This window comes from Ahaetulla prasina, chromosome 1, assembly GCF_028640845.1.
Source record: "Ahaetulla prasina isolate Xishuangbanna chromosome 1, ASM2864084v1, whole genome shotgun sequence".
Lineage (NCBI taxonomy): Eukaryota > Metazoa > Chordata > Lepidosauria > Squamata > Colubridae > Ahaetulla > Ahaetulla prasina.
The window spans coordinates 358,731,889-358,752,021 of record NC_080539.1 but is presented as its reverse complement, the minus strand read 5'-3'; the positions used below and the strand labels follow the sequence as shown (position 1 = coordinate 358,752,021).

Here is a 20,133-nt window from a genome sequence, read left to right as displayed (position 1 = left end):
GCAGGCATGCTCCGGATGTCTGGACGTCTGACCAATCCGCTGAATAGAAGCTATTCCTTACCTCAAATGTAAGGCAGAGTGGAGATGGGAGTAACTGGACAGGGACACCGAGGCCTTAATGCTTGGAAAGCTCAAGATGTCAAACTGTAATTTATGTCTGTGTCACCCTTCCCTAAATAGCAAGTGCTTGGTCACAGTTGAGACCCGTCTGAAGGGACTTCAGGCAGCTCTCACGCCTGCATTTAGGTGAGAAAGTTGTTTGGTGTTCCCAGCCTCATCCTTATTTCTGGAGAGAGCGAGAGCGCATCAATATGTCACAACATTGTCCATTTATGGTAGCATTTTGGCTTTGTGATCTCAGTTCGTGTTTGGGGGAGGGTACGAGCCACAGATTCCCAACCCCCTGAACAGCAGTTCCATTTATTCGATTCAGTTAGCGATCTCAAGCATGCCATATCAACTCTGGCATTCTACTTGGGCATGGATGCAATCTAAGTGGGTTAAGTCGGTTTGAATGAAAAAAAGGAAGGAAAATTCCAGCGATTAAAAAGTTTGATTAATTTAATTGCAAACCTCGTACAAAACTAGGAATTCTGAGAAACACACATTGCTTTCAAACAGTTAAAGGCAGCCACGTTTATAAAATGCAAACCTAGAAATAGGTTTATGTCCGTATCAAACCAGAGCATACAGTAACGGAAAGGAGGTACAAAAACAAGGCCACCAGCCCCACATGGGGCAGAAGCAGGATGTTTACATGCTTAGAAACATTTGGAATGCATTTGAGGGAGGGGGCATTCACTCCCCGCCGCCCCTCTTGGGAGTCAAATTAAGACCCATTTTGAAATGGGGGAAAGCACACTCCCGATAACGTTTCATACAATCCATTTCTATTCTCCATTTCGTGTGGAATTCATACAGCCAACAAAATCCAAAGATTTCCCCCCCTAAATTCTGTAACTCAAAGGGTTAGTTTTCAGAATTTAGACCCACTATAAACGAAATTGCAAAATCAACCACCTGTTACAACCACATCAATCCTATTCCCTGATAGTACAATTGCAATTCTGTTGCATTTAATCAAAAATAAATCACTCCCTGATGTAAGGGAGAAAAAGATGTGCACCCCTTCTGTCCTTATCAACAATTTTTAGACTGGAGACTCTTATCCACTCAACCCCTGACCCCATTCCCCAAAAGCGTCTGCTTGACGGATGAAATTAAAAGTGAAACCCAGCTGGGTAATCCAAAAAAGAAACACGTCAGAAGTGTTAATAGTGACACAGACAGTGTCATAAGGCAGGAATTCTTTTAGCCAACTTCCGTCTGAAAGTCATTTATGGAATTCTAGGCAATGGAGCAGAAGCATCTTCTCAGATTCTCAGGGTGAATGGGTTCCTTCTGCAGCTTCAGTCTACACAGAGTATAAAAAACCCCTCTGTAGGTGTAGGAAGGACATAGTGAAATGCACCCAAGGAAAGCACAGTAGATCGGTCTAGAGTTCAAAATGCTTTTGTGCTGATCCTGAACAGTCACCACTTTATGCGCTGAGGAAGAGCTCTCGTCTCGCTCTTCATCCCCAAGGCCGATCTAGCTCGCTCTGTTGCGAAGAGAGTCCAATGAAAGGCATTCTGTGTAGAGCACCGACTAAGAATGGGCACCCACATTTGCTCCTGGGGCAAAATCTTCTTCACCCCAACACTGAGCTTCCACTGCGGTAATCTCTCTCATTAAAGGATTTCCTTTGATCTCAAGTCAGGCAGTGCTTCCTTCAGCAAGTCATGCAACGTGGACGGATGCTGTTGTCAGAGGGAGGATTGGGGTCCACCTAGATTTCAAGGAGAACAAGACAAAGAGAAAACATTACGAATAGCTCCCCCGGGAAAATTGATTTGATAAAACACATTTACTAGCAAGATCCTGATAGTGGCTAGTACAGGGGTCGGCAACCCGCGGCTCTGGAGCTGCAGATGGCTCTTTCATCCCTCTGCTGCAGCTCCCTGTCTCCAGTCAGCTCCACAATTGATAGGGCTTTCAGTTAGGACAGGTAGAGGAAAAAGGATGCTGCGCTAAGAAGAGACTCTATGGTGGGGAACCGGACTTCCAGTTGGCAGAGGAAAAAGGATGCCACACTAGGAGGAGACTCTATGGTGGGGGAACCGGACTTTCAGTTGGCTCCAGAATTGAATGGGGGGCTTCCAATAAGGACCTTTGTGACTCTTTGAGTGTTTAAGGTTGCCGATCCCTGGGCTAGTATAAAAAGGGCAACAAAAAGAAGAACTTTGCCAGCAAAACAGTAAGTTGTGCATCACTCTCCCGTGCTCACCTCAGAGTAGAGAGGAGGTGGTCGGAAACGAAATTCTTGGATGTAGGCAAAGAATGGTCCTTCAAGTAAGGCAGGACACTCATCCTGAGAAGGAGGGGACAAGTTCTCAATGATTTCTTCACCAGACACGACAGAAGAGTATTCTGGAGGAGCTAAGGAGAAACATAGTAGATTGAGTGCCTTTTACACATGATTTCTAGGCTTAAATTTAAATGATGCTACCAGCAGGGCCTCATTTGTTTTTCATTAATTATCCCAAATACTATCTAAGGACAAAGTTTGTCATAGCTTAGCAGAGTACGTGAACCTAAACTAAGAACCTTAACTCCGACTTGAGTGGATTCATGCGAATGAAATTTTATGCCTTCGGAAGTTGTGGGAGCTTCATCACTTGAGACTTTCAAGAAAAGATGATTTGTCAGAAATGGTGTAGAGTCTCCTGCGTGGGGGTGGGGGGTTGGACTAGATGACCTATAAGATCCCTTCCAACTCTGTTAATCTGTTCATTTATTGCTTTTAACCGTCCCAAGAAAGATGGAATCTGGTCAAGTCTTAGAATCACAGAAGGTTGCAACTTGCTACACTGAGAAAGCTTCAATGTCATAAATGCACGCTGTAGCCATGGACCTCAGGAATTCATCCACCTGCCTTTAACTCCCCCACCCCAATTACAAACTTTAATATTTTAGAACAAGCAAAATACAGTCCAGTAACTCCATCCCAAAGAAGGCTTGTGCTTTTTTTACAAGAGCACAATTCTTGGAATTGTACCTGATGCAGGCCTTCTCAGTAGAGATGCTGCAAATTCAGGACCCACCACCAAGAAAACCATTTCCTTTGACTAGTTTCAATCACTCAATCCCAAAGATGCTTTTTTTAAACACGCAACTGGACTTTTTTTTTCTCCCTTTGAAAAAGTTTCGTTTCTCATGCAAGAAACTTCTTCAGTTCTAGCTGAATTAGAACTGGAGAAGCTTCTTGGGTGAGAAGTAAAACATTTTCAAAGGAAAAAAACAAGGAAGTCCAGTTGCCGTTTGGAAAAAGCACCTTTGGGACAACCATGCCCTGGAATCTGGATGATTGAGAATCTCCATAGACCAGAAGTCTTCAAACTTGGCAGCTATAAGACTTGTGGACTTCAACTCCCAGAATTCTCCAGCCAGCATAGCATAGCTGGCTGGAGAATTCTGGGAGTTGAAGTCCAGAAGTCTTAAAGCTGCCAAGTTTGAAGACCTCTGCCATAGACTTTCAATCCCTAGATCTCCCAATTTGTTTCACTCTTCACTTCAACCTTAAGCTGCTTACCTTCAGGCCGTTCAGAGATCCCCAATTGTAGCCAATCCATATTGAGGCTATACTGGCTGCTGATGCTGGAAGTGCGGCTGCCAAATGGATGCAAAGGAATTGTGCCTATCACTAGAGGCAACTCCAGGAGCAGCTTGGAAGTCCCTGGGATGTCAACACAGACCTGCCAATAAAAAAACCCACCATTAGCTTTTAGGGAAAAGAGGATATTCTATCTCATCCAGCATTTACAGATTACCCTAAATGACGCAAGTCCGGGTTTCTACATCTCAAAAAAGCTAAGACTGCATTTCATTTTGCATGCTTTGCATAAGTGAAGGCATTAAACATTTTTGCTAGTTCTGGGCACTATACCTTAAATAGGGCTCAAATTGCAACAGGGGAAAAGGGCAGTGAGAAAGACGGGGGTGGGGTGGGGAAAGGGGAAACCAAATCTTACGAGTGAGTGAGTGAGCATGTTTAGCTTCTATTTTACCAAAGTGGGACAATGCACACATAAGCATTTGCATACAGTAAAAGGCAACTGATAGTGGGGCTGGCAAAGACTGGAGTATTCTCTCCAGGGAAGGTTTTTTTATCACCCTAAAAGGAATCTAGACTAGGGGTGTCCAATCCTGATCACTTTTAAGACATGTAGACTTCAACTCCCAGAATTCCCCACACAGCCATGCTGCAAGTCTTCAAGTGGCCAAGATTGGACCTTAAAGTCTTAAAATGGCCAAAGTTGGACTCCCCTGGTCTGAGATAGGAGAAATCTCATTTAGATATGTGCCTTCAAGTCAGTGTTTGACTTCTGGAGCTTACATGGACAAGTCCATGCAGTTTTCTTGGACACACTTTTTTGGAAATGGTTTGCCTTTGCCTTTTTTCCTGGGCTGAGAAACCAAGATTGGCCCAAAGCCAGCTGGCTTTGTGCCTACGGTAGGATTAGATCTCATAGCCTCCTGGTTTCAAGACATGTTTAGGTGAAAAAAAGAATATTTCACCAAACTGATTTCAACCATTCTATTTTTGTTAATTTCATTGATTCTATCCAGCTTGTGAATGATCAACGTTGGCTGCTGTATAAGCACCAGATGAAAACGGATGTTTTGAAATCGTTCATTTATATGAATAGCCTAAGCTCTTTTAAGTAGAGGAAGGATAAATGGAGGAGCGAAGAAAAATGAGATTTTTCTGGGATGCAGAGTGTTAACCCACCAGACCAGGGGTCTCCAACCTTGGTCCCTTTAAGACTTGTGGACTTCAACTCCCAGAGTTCCTCAGCCAGCAAAGCCAGCAAAGCTGGCTGAGGAACTTTGGGAGTTGAAGTCCACAAGTCTTAAAGGGACCAAGGTTGGAGACCCCTGCACCAGACAACCCCAAATCTCTAAACTCTCTTAGGTTTACATGGATGCCCTTCTTCACCTCACCTTCAGTGCATATTCAACATGGATGATGCGACACTGCAGGATGGAGGGTCCAACTGGTGGGATCTTGAGCGCACGGCCATGCCACACCTCTCTCGTCCCTGCTATAATAGAATCTCCCGCAATGCTTGCCACCACACATTTCTTCTGTTTTTTTGTGCCTCGGGCAATGAAAGTCTGTGTCTGGATGATGGCAGCCTTTGGTACGATAGAACGGTTGGTGCAGTTGTCAATTTCAGCAAAGATGGGGATGACCTCACCTGCAAAGGGAATGGAAGAGAGGCGGGTATTAGAAAGGAATCCGCTAGTTACTCCTCTGCTCTTCTAAACTTTTTCTCTAACCTTTTGCTGGTCTTTGAAATTTTTGCAAGGGCATGCAAATATTTGATGGCAACAGTACTGCTTCTCTCTCTCCCTCTCCCCATGAATTTAGATGGCCCGGTTCTTCATGAGGGAACTTTGAGAACATTTTAGCTAATGCTATGTTCATGATTTATATAGTTATCAAATTTATACACTGCCCATCTCACCTAAGTGACTTAGGATGGTTTACAAATGAGAAAAAAAAAAAGGAAGTGAGAGACCCAGTTTGTTTCAGTGGTTAGGACACAGGCTAGAAGCTGGGTTTAGCCGTGATACCAGCTAGGTGACACTGGGCCAGTCTCTCTCTCTCAGCCAAACACTTCACAGAGTTGTTGTGGGGAAAATTAGGAGGAGGAAGGTGTATTGGGTTATTTGTAAAAATAATAAAAGCTGAATACAAATAAACAACCCATACAATCATGTACAAGAGTCATAGATGAGGGTGGGGGGATTGGAGTTAAAAACAGGACTAAATTTAAAAATGTAGAGGGAGTACCATCAATAGCCACTAACCACCCAGGGTTGCAGGTTATTCTCAAATCCACACGCCAGCTTTGGCATTTGAGTGACTGCAGTTGTATAAAAATGAGCCATTCACCAAAATTCTGAATGCTGGGCACATCTGGGGTGATGATGAAAAGAGGAACTATCCCACATTGCAGCCCCCTCCTAAACAATTGCTTAAAAGATCACCTGGTGTGTAGCCTTTCCGATCAATTTTGGCTGAGACCGAAACCTGGCCACGGTTACAGTACCACGCTCGCGCCAGCTTTTCTTTGGCACCAGCCTGGGGAGTCTGTTGGGAAAAGTGAAAAGAAGAGAAACACATTAGCAGCAGGAAAAGAAGAATCTGGAGTTGCTTTTCTTTTTCCAAATCAAAAAATGTTTCAATGAGGAAGAGGGTAAACTTGGAGAAAGGTTCGCAGACAATAGCAGATTCTTTCTAACAAAGTACTTGGAGGATGAAGGGGTGCTTTTTTTAAGGTTTTCTTTGAGTTCTGGATAAATCCCTGTTTCTAAATCCTCAGAAGTATAAAAATAAATGAACCACAGTGTGACAAATGATTAGAGTTTGATTGTCCTTCAGCACGAATTAGACAAGCTTATGACTGAGTTACCTAGGAACTACCCGTACCGACTATGGAATTAGGAGTTACAAACCATGGTGATGAAATAAGTAGCTCAGACATACTTGACAAATGGGTTAAGGCTGCAAATTCTGGACAGCTCTAAGTTAGGGAAGGTGGGATTATGATATTCAATAAAAGCATGGCAATAAGCTTCGCCATCCTGTGACAGAAAGCTTAAAAAGACTTCAGTTTGTTCATACTGTCACCGTTCGTCCTCAGCATCTCACCAGGATATTGCAGAGAATCACAAGAGGCAAACATGATGGGGATGGTTTTGATAAATGAAAGACCTCAATTAAGTAGCATGTATTTAATGTTACTGAATTAAATACTACACTTTCTGGTGTTAAATTTATATTTAACACCAGAACACCCAGGTTCGAATCCCAGAAGGATATGTCTAGCTGACAAGAGCTAAATAGCTTGAAATAGTTATATACTAGTTTCCCTTTATTTCTTTGTCGGTAAATATTAATTTAGCACAAAAATAGTTCGTCGTGAAAGCAACTGCCTGAAAAGGCTCCTGGATTGGGGCTGAAAGGCAAAAGCGGAAGCAATATGCTCCGTCCCATATTTGGGTAAACCAGGTTGCCCTGATAAAAACCACTTACACTTTCTGGTGTTTAAAAGTAATACGTTATAGACAATTATAACCTAATACTATAAGATTGTTCTTGATTGGTCTATGAGACTAGATAAGGCCTGATTAGGTATCTCCAAAGAATTCTATGGCTGTACCAAGACAGGAAAACTTTAACAATAGCCTGGAAAAAGGCAGCTGCAAACCACTTCTGTATGTATGACAAAACTATACAGGACTACCTGCAATCCAACTACCTCCTAACTAATATAATCTTTTATCAATTGCAAATTGTTAGTGTGATCCAGGTTAGCTTTCTGGGAATAATCTGGACTGACTGTCTTTCCTTTGACATCCTATCTCAGCTTACCAGTAAGGTTGGTGTGTTGATATCAATGGGTTCAATAACGGTAAATTCCTTCTTGGCTCGTTTGACGGAAGACCAAGGCCGGTGTAATTTGGCCTTCACCCAGTAGCGGACACTGCCATGCTTGCCTTCAAAGGAGGTGGCCAAGGTCCTGTTTTGGGAAAAAGAAATATTGCGACTAAGAACAAGGCCAGTGTCAACCGCTCCAGCTAGAAAAAGCCTAAAATAGTCACTACTATGAACCCACAATGTATCTGGAAAAGACAAGGACTTACCCTGGGAGCTGGAAAGTGAAAGGAAATTCATGCCTTCCTGCCTGAAGGACTGTGACATCTCCATTGTCTGTTAGGGAACAGAAGAAAGAACAAAAGCCCTTTTCAATTTATTTATTTATTTTGCATAAAGTTGCGCCAAGCTTTTATGCAATAGCAAACCAACAGAACTTAGGTGAAATTAAACACACATGCACATCCAAGAGATAGTAACCTGGAGATAGGTAACCCAGAATCAGGTTCAACTACATTAACCACAAAGGCGTTTTTAAAAAAAGGAAAAACAAAGCCTCAAGTCATCAAAGAGATTACAGAACAGGGCTGTTTATACGTTTTTTCCATCATAAACTTATCTTTCTGCTTTCAACATCAATACACCCAAGGGAAATATCCTGATATACCTGTCAATGGAACAGGTGGAAGCTGCACCAAATTCCTACTGGCTTACAAGTGGCATTTGGGAAACTCGCGTTTCACTTGCCTAATAAAACTACAGACTTCAAAGCAAGTTACACGCGACTTCGAGAGAGCAGCGCATAACTTCTCAGGCGCTGCTGCGGCCTTTCTCTTCCCCTTGTCCCACCCCCCCTAAATATTATATAATGCGCGGTGGAGAAGAGAACAGGCTGATCCAAATTTGCCAGTTGCATCCCCTCCGGTCTGGCACGGAGGCTCGGACAACCGGCCCCGCCGGAGAAATTCTGCAGAGGGCAGCTGCACAAAGATCGGAGAAGCCTTAGCCCAAGTGAGGGTGGGAATAAAGTAAAATAAAATCCAGGTCTCTCGGGCAAATTCGCCTTCCCCATCAGACCGAGCCCGTCTGCGACCAAAAGAAGCGGCGAGGCCAGCCGAGTCTTAGCGCGGCGGCTCCCTTGCGCGGTTCTTTCTTTCTCGCACGAAGCCCGAAACTGGGTAGGCGTGACGCTCAGCTCCGGCGCTTTCCCGAGAGAGAAAGATGAAGGAGCCCGGGGAGGCTGGGATCGGTGTCCCTTCCGCCCCAGCCTAGTAACAAGAATTGGAAGGGACCTTGGAGGTCATCTAGTCCAACCCTCCTGCTCCCGCAGGAGACCTGTCCTAGGGATTCGAACCGCCGACCTTTCTGATGGACAAGTTGTCTTAACCACTGAGCCACCTAGCCAGATAACTAACACACACACACAGAAACACAGAATCTGGGACGCCCGCCGGCCGCAGCCGCTCGCCCGGTCGGGTTGCTCTCCGTCTCTACCTGGCGGGGCGAGGAGGGTCTCCCGGTGGTTGAGGAAGTCCACCTGGTCGCCGTAGCTCTGCGTATAGGCTGTGCTGGAGCCGGCGCTGCGGGACTCGGTCCAGTGGACCTTGGCGCAGCCCTCGGCGTGGATGTGGAGGGAGCCCAAGCGCGCCTCGCCGGACAGCTCCAGCACGACGTGACCGGTCACGCTCTCGCCCGAGCTGAAGACCGGCGGAGAGGCCAACTCCGGACAGTCCAGCACGATGGAGAAGCGCTTCAGCCGATCGAACAGCATGGCCGAGGAAGAGGAGGGGAAAAAAAAATAGCACTAAAGCTCGCTCGGAAGGCAAACTCGACTTGCGACTGATCAAGCAAGGCGCAAGGCGCGCTTTTGGCTCTTTCTCCGCGTGCGGCCCCTTTAAATGCTTCAGCCGCCTCCCCAGCGCCCCTCCGCAACCCGCAAGCCACGCCTCCGGCAGCCGAGCGACCAATCCGAGAGGGGGAAAAAAGGCTGGGTCTCGGTGGGCGGGGCGAGAGAAGCCCTTGGAAAAACAAGTCAACAAAGCAGGCGCTTTGAGAGTTGGCTGGCGGGGCGGCTGCTGCTCGGCTGCCTGTTTGACCCCCCCCCCTCCGCTTGCTCCCAAGTTTGCAAACGGGGGTTGGCTGTGGGGAAAACCAAATTTCCATAGAGATAAACTTTCCTCCACTGGGCAAAGTTAGATTGGTAAACCGGGCCAGATTGGGAAAAAAAAAATGCCTTTGCGATTTAGGAAACCCCCAAGGAGAATTGAAATAGCTCCATGTCTCAAAAACAACACTGGGTTGTTTATTGTGATGACTTGCCGCCTTGCCCAATGCCTCTATCCTAGGATCTGGAAGGCAGGTGGGGTTCAATTAAATGCCACTGTGCTCCTGGATTGGGGTGGTTTTTGGTTTTTTTTCCCTCTTCCCCCCCGCTGATATTCCCCTTAAATGCCCACGCCCTGTTTTTCTCCGCATCTTTCTATAATTAAGGTGGACATTCTCCAGACCAGATCTGACTAGAATTTCTATTTCAGTCAACCGAAAGTGCAACCGTATTGCCCTATCTTGCCCTGAGGCTGAACCAATACGCATACCTTTATGGGATAGTTCGTTTTCATGCCAGGAGAATTACTTCGGAAATTCCCCCTCTCCTCTATCTGCTTTTCCATTCCAGAACTGACTTAATCTAGTTCCCCGCAAATGTCACTTCTGTCATTGTCTGGTAAAGACCTTAGTTGGCCGGGGAAGAAGTGGACTCTGATCCCTGTAGAAAAAGGCTGGATACACCTTTTTTCCATCACTGATGTTTGCAGCCTTCCTTCCATCCAAGCTCCCAGGTGCAGGCAGGAGTTTTCCAGCATTAGTTTGGGAACTCCAAAGACTTGGGGGGGGGGGAGAATAGAAAGGCTGCCTGATCCAAGGAAGGTAATTTTATTTTCTTGCAAGATCCAGTATCAAACCTAGCTCTGAATTTGGGACAAGGGGGTGTTTTTTCACCCACACACAGGTATAGATTTCAGGTAAAAATCATCATTACTTTTTGGAAATTTGCCACTGTACAAATTCTTTGTGCTAAAAGACCAACTGCAGAATGATACAACCTCAATCTCTCTCTTCAAAATTTTGGCAGGCTCACCTGGGCTACGGAGAAACCTGCAACTTAAAAGCAGTGTGTAGAATTATAATAGAGAAGGGTGGCAAGAATACTAGAGAGATCCTCCTGCTTAGCTCCTAGGTCTAAGAAAAACTCAAAAATTGCCAATGGAGGATTACAAGGAAAAAGGGAAGGTAACTTTCTGAGGGCATCTTTTATCCCCTTGAGTGGACATATAAGAAGGCTAAGAGTTATTAGGGTCAAATAATGTGCTTTAACTCAGAGAATTCTTATAAAAAATTTGCAATGGAAACCAGAGGTTTTTCATTTGTGGGATAAGTAGTTGAAGAAAAAAATATGGGACTGTTTATATATATGAAAACTGCAATGAGACTTTTGTATTCAAAGAGATGGAAAGAATCCCACAATGGAAAAATAGATGAAGTTAAAAGAACTGGCTGAGATGGCAAAATTGATTACTTTGATTAAAGAAAACACCTTCTGTGATTTTATTTCTAGCTGGAAACCATGTAAGACTTTTTGATAGAGACCAAAAGAAATAGAGCATTAATTCTGCGATTTGACAATTAGAAATGTTTATGAGTATAGAAATACTGAATATTTATTACTGAATTTTAGATCAAAAGTTATTTTTTTTATATTTGTATCAAAGAAAGTTGAAAGTTACTCTTGTTTTATTTCTTTTCATTTTTCTTTGTTCCTTTCCTTCCCCTATTTTTTCCTTCTTAATATTTTTTGTCTGTTTTTCATATTTTATAGAACTTTAATAATAAAAAAAGGAAGGCAACAATATTTTCATCTTGGACATCTGGTATTCAGAAGTAAACAACCTAAGGACACGGAGGTTCCTGAATACCAGGAAAAATTACAAGCGTTCTGGCAAAGCAGTCACTTGATGAGGATAAAAACACCCATATTTTGTTCATAAGACATGGTCATGCCAGAGGAAAAGAAACTTGTCTTGCAACTTTTGGCACACACTGCCATCATATGGGGACCAGGGGGAATAACAAGTGCATTTTGCATGAGGTAATTTTTTTTTGTTGAGTTATATTTATTGGCCCAGAAATAAATAGTCATAAGTAACCAAAACAATTCTGGGAATGGATTAATGATGCTGTAGCCTCTTATGCTCTTGTGGACTTTCATACATTGCACTTTTCTTCAATAAAGGTGCAACATTGGTAGATCATCCCCCCAATCAGTTCATGTGTAATAAATGGAATCTCACAATGCAGGATTCCAATTGAGGGCGCTCCTATAAAATAATTCTTAAATGGATCCAAGTTGAGCACAAATTCCAAAGAGCAAGGACCCCTGTTCGTATGTAGTATAATATCCTTCTTCTTCTCCTTCTTCTTTCTTCTATATTTAGACATACTTCCTTATGGTACCTTAATTAGAACTGCAGAAAAAATAATTGCTACCAACTTGCCTTCCATTGAGGACCTGTATACTGCACGAATCAAGAAGAGGGCCGTGAAAATATTTGCAGATCCCTCGCATCCTGGACATAAACTGTTTCAACTCCTACCCTCAAAACGACGCTATAGAGCACTGCACACCAGAACAACTAGACACAAGAACAGTTTTTTCCCGAAGGCCATCACTCTGCTAAACAAATAATTCCCTCAACACTGTCAGACTATTTACTGAATCTGCACTACTATTAATCGTTTCATAGCTCCCATCACCAATCTCTTTCCACTTATGACTGTATGACTATAACTTGTTGCTGGCAATCCTTATGATTTATATTGATATATTGATCATCAATTGGGTTGTAAATGTTGTACCTTGATGAACGTATCTTTTCTTTTATGTACACTGAGAGCATATGCACCAAGACAAATTCCTTGTGTGTCCAATCACACTTGGCCAATAAAATTCTATTCTATTCTATTCTATTCTAAAGGTTAACAGCCAATCAAAGGCTGTTTAATGAGAATTTTTTGCCAGATTAAAACTACAGAGTTGCTTTAATTCCCCCGTGATGGCTGAAAAAAACAAGGTTGGCTACCAATCTAGAATTTAAGATTTGAAAAGATTTATAAAATTTATTTTATAAATGTAATACATCTTCTAAATGTATTGGATTAAAGCTAAATTTCCACCAGCTTACGTTGGGATAGAAATTCAGTCCTGTTGCACATCACTTAATGGAATGAGCCAATTCTTTGGGAATAAGGGCTGGTTGTAAATCCGCTCTTGACACATAATGAATCATGTGGGATTCCAGTTTAATTTTTTTAAAGTCATTTGCTTTTTCTTAAACCACAAAAGCGTTTTGTTATTAAAAAATATAATAAATGATAAAAAGACTATGCTAGCCTTTTTGTTAAGACCAAGTAAAAGAGTGAAAATTAAAAAGGTGATCTTCAAAACTCCTCTGGAGATGATGATGATGACATCCATTAAGGGATATCCTGAAGCTGCAGTAATTGTTTTGGAATCCCTAGTAGACTAGCATCTCCTAATTAGAAATCAGAATCTGTTGGACACCTCTGGTGATGGAGTTGTGGGTGCTTCATCATCACTGGAGGTTTTCAAAACAGACTGGACAACTATTTGACTGAGATGGTATAAGGTCTTCTGCCTTGAGCAGAGGGTTGGACTAGAAGATCTCAAAGGCCCCTTCCTGCCCTGTCATTCTATGTTTTATTTATTTATTTATTTTATTTTGTCATAACAATATATGTAGGTATCATACAAAAAGATTATATAATATATAAACACATATATGAGTAAATATAAGGAGGTATAAGCATATATGTATATAGGAAGAAGAAAAGAAAAACAATAGGACAGGAATGGTAGGCACATTTGTGCGCTTATGCACGCCCCTTATGCTCCTCTTAGGAATGGGGTGAGGTCAATAGTAGAGAGTTTTTGGTTAAAGCTTTTAGGATTATGGGAAGAGACCACAGTCAGGTAAAGTATTCCAAGCACTGATGATTCTGTTACAGAAGTCATATTTTCTGCAATCTAGATTAAAGTGGTTGACATTAAGTTTAAATCTATTGGTTGCTCTAGTATTATTACAATTGAAGCTGAAGTAGTCTTTAACAGGAAGGACATTACAATAGATGATTCTGTGAGTTAAACTTAGGTCTTGTCAAAGGCAACAGAGTTCCAAGTTTTCTAAGCCTAGGATTTCAAGTCAGGTGTTCTACTCTAACTCTCTGCCCACTTGAAATTTTACAATGATTTTATAAATTAAAACAAATGAATAGAAAAGTTAATATTCTGCCAGGGAAACCACTAATCTTTACCATTGTTTCTTTTCAGAAATATCCTTGGATTCCATGCAATATCAGCTTGTACAAAACAGAGTATATTAGGATTAGTTAGCTTCATGGCAAATGAAGGCTTTGTGACTGTTTTTGCGTGTATTGTGGCAGTCATTTTGTGAATAAGGTAATCTCCCACAACAGCCATTTTAGGAATGTTTTTAATATACTAAATGGGCCCAAAAAGATTGCCTGGTCCTGAGTGGATTAGATGACCACTTGGCTGAATTAGTAAGACACAAGAAGTCATATTCACTGAGCCATTGATTTGTATGCAAAATATTAGGCCTAGTTCTCCCTACCTGACCTCCAGCTAAAGGATTTTAGGCAGCGAAACTAGATTAGGCATGTTTCTACCTGAGTTGCATTGCCAATATATAAAGTAGGCAGATCAATCAGCTGCTTTGATAGAAAAGAAGGTTACCTATCATGAGCTCCTGGGTGCTCCTGCCTTGCTGACTCATAAACTGAGGCAAGATCTGAATTGCCTAAGGAGGGGTGTTGTTTACCAAGCTAGTTAATTGCTCCTAGTCAAATCTCAGAAAAAGCTTTTTATGTTTACACATCCTTGTGCAAATAGCTGCAGGCTTGGTATCCTGGGTCCCAGGAAGATTTCTGAAAATGATAACTAAAGAAAATAAGAAATGCACCAGGAGATTCTACAAACACTTTGCTGGAGTGCTGAATAGAAGCTGTTCTCTCTTCTGGCTTCATGCTCTTGCTAAAGATTGCTAAAATTCTTTTCCAAAATTGTGGGATTTTTGAATGCACCAATTTCAAGAGTAGTTGTTTGGCCACTCTATTACTGTTAGATTCCTTCTCTAATTGTCCCCAATTTTGCATCTGCTATGGAGGGCAAAAACTACAAACAATCTTTTCTATGATGGGACATGTCTTTGGAACAGATCCTTACACGGGGAGGTTCTTATGTTAATAGTGTTTAAATGTCAAAGTGAAGAATTGTTTTCTTTTCTTCCACCTTTCTTGCAGAATGTGATTTAAATTTGATTGATTTGAATGTACATTGTTTTGTAATCGCCTTATTGCTGTTTTAAGACTCAATCACGTTGTACTTTGTGATACAAATTTATGAATAATAAGCATAAGCATAAATATATACCTTGTAGTTTACAATGATTGGGGAGTTATTTCATTGATTGTTCATTGTTTTGCAAACCAAGTTGTGTACTGATTATAAACAGATAAGGTATGGCCTTTCTCCACCAAAACAGAACTTGCATTCATCTTGTATTTTATCTGTTATGCTTTGTCTACAAAACCTGGAGCAATCAATCCTTGTGTAAATTCACTTGCTTATTAAGAGTGCTTATGGTCCTTTTGTTCTTAAGCACCTTAAGAAGAAAACAAAAGCTATGCTGAGTAGAGATCAAGTCCATCTAGACCAGCAAGATGTCTTCAGGAAGTCTACAAACAGAAAATGAAAGACAGTTGCCATTTTTGGGTGTTATTATTCAATTGAATGTATTTCATCTCAGCTCCCTTCTGAACATGGAAGTTCCATTTATTTACCAAAGCAAAGAACACAGCAGAGAAATCCAGCAAAGGAGAATTCATTTCATTTTAAGTGTTTCAACCTGCTAGAGCAGGGGTCCCCAACCTTGGCAACTTTAAGACTTGTGGACTTCAACTCCCAAAATCCCTCAGCCAGCAAAGCTGGGAGTTGAAATCCACAAGTCTTAAAATTGCCAAGGTTGGAGACCCCTGTGCTAGAGGCTTCTTAGAAGTCTTTGGAAAAAGTCGCCTCTATGGTTATCCTAACAAGTGCCATGTGGCATGCTTATAGTGTCACTGGCTAGAACAGTGTTTCCCAGCCTAGGCCATGTGAAAATGTATGGATGTCAACTCCCAGAATTCCCCAGCCAGCCATGCACTGGCCTAGAGCCTGGAACAGTGTAAAAAGGACAGGTTTTCTTTTGCATCCAGAGAACCCAGAACTCTGGAACTATCCATGTCATATTTTTTATCATTGTTCATTTTTCTTTGACTTTCTCATAGAAATGGAGGAGAGAAATACATAATCCTTTCTCGTCGGAATTTAAACAGAAACAAGGCTGGGAAAGTTAAAGATCTGCTACATTTCCAAACAAAATAAAGCCTTTTCGCTTCCCCTTTCCTTTGTATTTCTCTTATTTTTTTCTTCTTCTTCCACTTCTCTTGGCTCTGATGGGTGAAAAATCTTGCAAAGCCTTTTTATGTTTTCACCAGTTGCTTCAGTCAATGGGTGGGACCCAAAGATAAAAATATTTTAAATGAAACATGAAGAGTGGTGATTCCTTTGATACTCAACCACCATTAAAGCATAGAATATAACTATTTAGTCTGTAGCTATTTTGACTACTTTGGGAGCAAAGAACAATGAATGTTTCAGTATTCACCAGCAAAAATGACAAACCAGTTGCGCCAAGGCACTTTCCAGCATGCACTGGGTGTTTCAAAGCCCTGTTGTGCTTCCAGCACATTAGCGAACCCAGCTGTCTACAAATTCTCTGCTTGTTTGTAGTCCTCATTAAATACAAAGAAGTGCTGCCACTCTTGTGTAGCAGCCTGTTGGCATCAAGGCAAGAAGTAATTAATTCTCCCAATGGAATTCTTGCCTCTGAATTGCTTTGGCCAGAAACCCACCCACCCACCCTTCCTTCCTCCTTCCTTCCTTCCTCCCTCCCTCTCTCCCTCCCTCCTGCCCACCCACCCTCCCTCCTTTCCTTCCTATTTCTACATTCTACTTTTCCAGCCCAAACCTAAAGTAGTAAGGAAAAACAGCAATGTCAATGCAACAAGACCAAAACAACACACACGAGGAGGCGCAAACAAATCACACTGAAAAACTGACAAGATCTGCCTGCACTAACGTTCACAATAACCTTTCCGGCATTTAAATGTCAGCTCTTCTCAAGCCCGTACAGTATTTTGGAAACCTGGTTTCTGTGTTTAGCTGACATTTGACAAATGATTTCCTGAAATGCACTAGTTATGAAGCAACATTTCTTTTCCATTGCAAAGTGCTTAATGTGCATAACCATAAACAAAAAGAAGTGCAAACTTGGACCTCTTCACCCAGTTTTTTGTTTTTTGTTTTTTGTTTTGGCCAAAACCCTGAGAACCGAAACCTTTCCAGTTTTGGGAATACTGTAATGTCTTGACACACATTTTATGTTAAAAGGCAGGGTTGTTTCTTTGGGGTGGGTCAGATAGGGAAATGGTTAAATTGCTGTTAATTATTAAGTTGTTTTAGTAAGCAGAATAGTCACCTGCTCTAGATAAGGGGTGCTTTGGGGCACATTCCATGTCTTGGACCCACTCCCCAAATAGTGGGAGTGGACCAAAGAGACAAGATCATGAAGCTGCAAAGACAACCCTGTATTTCTACCTTGGCCAGGCAAGGCAGAAAGTCAACACCGGGAAGAAAACAGGGAGTGGGAGGAAAAAGACCCTCTCACCTCTAATCAGGTGCTGCCGCCTTCGCAGGTAGGTCTCGTAGGCAGTATAGTCGCTATAGACCGTGTTCATGCCAAAACTCTTGCTCTCCAGCCAGTGGGTAGCAGCCAAGCCTCGCGCGCAGACCGCCAAAGCTCTCACTTTTAGTCCTTTGGCCACATCCAACACCACTCGCCCGGAAAGCAGCTCTCCTCCCCGGTAGGCGACTCCAGGACCGCGTCCTGCGTCCAGCTCCAGCATAAAAGTGCGGATCCTGCTGAAATGCTGCATTTCCGGCTGCAGGGACCTCCGACCAAGCCGCCGGAGAGCGAGGCAGGTCGGAGGCTGCTTCTGAAGCGGGAGCGCGATGTTGGCAAGGGTGCCTTTGTTTTGTGTGCAACTGCTCTTCAGCACGTAGCCTTGAGCTGATGTTTGTCAGATCAGGCCTTCCGATGTGCAGGTGTGGTGCAGAATCCACGGGTCTGGAGATGCTCCTTATCTCAATCGAAGGGCCCGGGGTTTGGAGAGGGAAGACCTGAGCTTTGCCTCCAACCGCTATCTGCAATCACACAAGGGGGACTGGCTGGCTGGTTCTCTTTCCTGTTGACTTTATTAGGTGCATCGCCTTGCCTTAACACTGTACAACTGACAGCAACAGGCGAGGAGCGTCACCAGCAGAGACACCTCCCTCTCCTGCTCCCCCCACCCCACTCTTTCTTTCAGGGAGTGTCTTCAAAGTGCAGCGTGCAAAGACGTCGTTCAGCCCATGCACGGAGATAACAATAAACGCAGGATGGAGGTGGAGAAGTTCAAGCCAGTCATTTCCCTGCTGCGCATTTTTGACACTCGCATATTTGCATTTTAACCCTTTGCGATAGGGATAGCAGCCGTTTTTTAATTTGGTTTTTGGATGAGCAGAATGATTTTGAATGGGCAAATGCTCACGTTCTGGATTATTGTTGATTACCAATTAATAGCTATTTCCAGTTAATTCTATTTTGTTATAATGTTAAAAACTGGTATTGTATATGAAATGCTGCTAATTACATAGCTACATGTGTGTGCATGCACACTTGACAGTCACATTTACCTAATTTACCTAACGATTTTAAGTTGTTTGGAGTGTTTTAATTATTGATCATTGGGTTTTGTTTGGAAAAGTAGAGCAGATAAATATTAATTGAATATGGAAGGATATAGCTATTTGTACACATTGTGTGTTCATGTGCATTCATTTGTATTTGTGTATATGTGTGTGCATTTTTCTATTTGGAAGATTGCAAATTTATCTGTTTTGAAGATTCACCAACTCCACAAAGTTTATATGCATGTTTATATATGTTTATTTAAAGCATAGGAATCCAGCCTTTTTGTTTGGTCTTCATTGAGTGAAGAGGGATTGCATGGGTCATATATAAAATATAGAATATAGCTAATGTATATAATCACAATCTTATGAGGCTGGTAGTTGTCCAGAGCCACATGCAGCCTGTGGGCTGGAGAAACCTGATTTAAATAATTTATATGGCTGCCAAAATAAAAAAAAAGTAAGAATGTAATTACCATCTATTATAAGTATTACGGTATAAAGAAACCTGTTTTAATTTCAATCCCATACCCATGACACCATAGTTTCTGTTCCCCATGGTTTGTGATTTGATTGCTGCACTTTTATCTCTAGCTTTTGAATTAGTGTAATTTTTCTTGGACTTATTTTAGAAATAATTGAATGGTTTAGAAATGACTTATTTTAGAAATGGTATGCTTATGGCAGCACTGTCTAACTACAGTGGAGATCTATTTTGTGTGTCAAGAGTGTTGCTTGGGGTCACATAATTCAATTCTTGAACCCGAGAGTCAGTCTCAATGGTCCATATACAGTATATGATTAGGATTTTATTGGGTGTCCTCATTTTCTGATTGGAAAAAGACCTCTCAGGAATTCTCTTGCCACAATTTCCTTCAAAGCAAAGAGTTAGGATTAGGATTGAAGTGGAGTGGAGTGGGAGAAGAAAAAGGGATATTGACTGTTGGAAAGCTGACTATACCTCTTAAGCTTTGTGTCCCTAAACAAATCGTTGCACTTGTAAATTTAAGATTAGGTGCTTGGGATGCAACCGAAACTAGATTCAATCCAGCAGTTGTCTAATTTAGCAGCTTATCCAAGTGCAAATCCTACTTCATTCTAGCCACTTAATGCATCTAATGAAGGCAGCTACAGCTCATGAAACCTCTGAATAAACTTGGTTAGTGAAAAAAGCTACCAGAATCCTTCTGGAGAATTTATGTAATCCAAGCAGACAATACAAAATTAGATAGATTACTAGATAAATGGGACTGGATCTCATTTGGTAGCAAAGTTGCCAAGTCCCTGCAGCCAATTTGTTGAGAGGGTTATTGATCAGAGGTTGGACTAGAAGACCTCTAGGATACCTTCCAACTCTGTTATTCTGTATCCCCACTAATTTCAGACAAATGCATCATACCAGGACTATGGATGAGAAAAAGAGTGTAGCTGACAAAAGACAAAAAGAAGAATGGGACGACAGAGAACGAGGTGGCTGGATGGAGTCACTGAAGCAGTAGGCATGAGTTTAAATGGACTTCAGAGGATGGTAGAGGACAGAAAGTCCTAACATAACATAACATAACAACAGAGTTGGAAGGGACCTTGGAGGCCTTCTAGTCCAACCCCCTGCCCAGGCAGGAAACCCTACACCATCTCAGTCAGATGGTTATCCAACATTTTCTTAAAAATTTCCAGTGTTGGAGCATTCACAACTTCTGAAGGCAAGTCGTTCCACTTA

At 42.2% G+C, this 20,133-nt stretch overlaps 1 protein-coding gene across 2 annotated transcripts; it reads right to left on the bottom strand.

The window, feature by feature from the left end:
* Positions 1–543: 543 nt before the first annotated feature.
* ARRDC2 (arrestin domain containing 2) lies at positions 544–20,133 on the bottom strand. 2 transcript variants are annotated; one of them, XM_058163236.1, is made up of 8 exons: positions 17,350–20,133; positions 7,756–7,822; positions 7,484–7,631; positions 6,097–6,199; positions 5,044–5,300; positions 3,632–3,794; positions 2,327–2,478; positions 544–1,828 (listed from the first exon to the last, which is right to left on the bottom strand). In XM_058163236.1, exons 1-8 carry the CDS (start codon positions 17,615–17,617, stop codon positions 1,772–1,774), a joined length of 1,215 nt encoding a protein of 404 aa, XP_058019219.1. In that variant the 5' UTR covers positions 17,618–20,133; the 3' UTR covers positions 544–1,771. The 2 variants fall into 2 exon arrangements, with proteins under 2 accessions (XP_058019219.1, XP_058019217.1); XM_058163234.1 differs by lacking the exon at positions 17,350–20,133 and adding an exon at positions 8,981–9,404.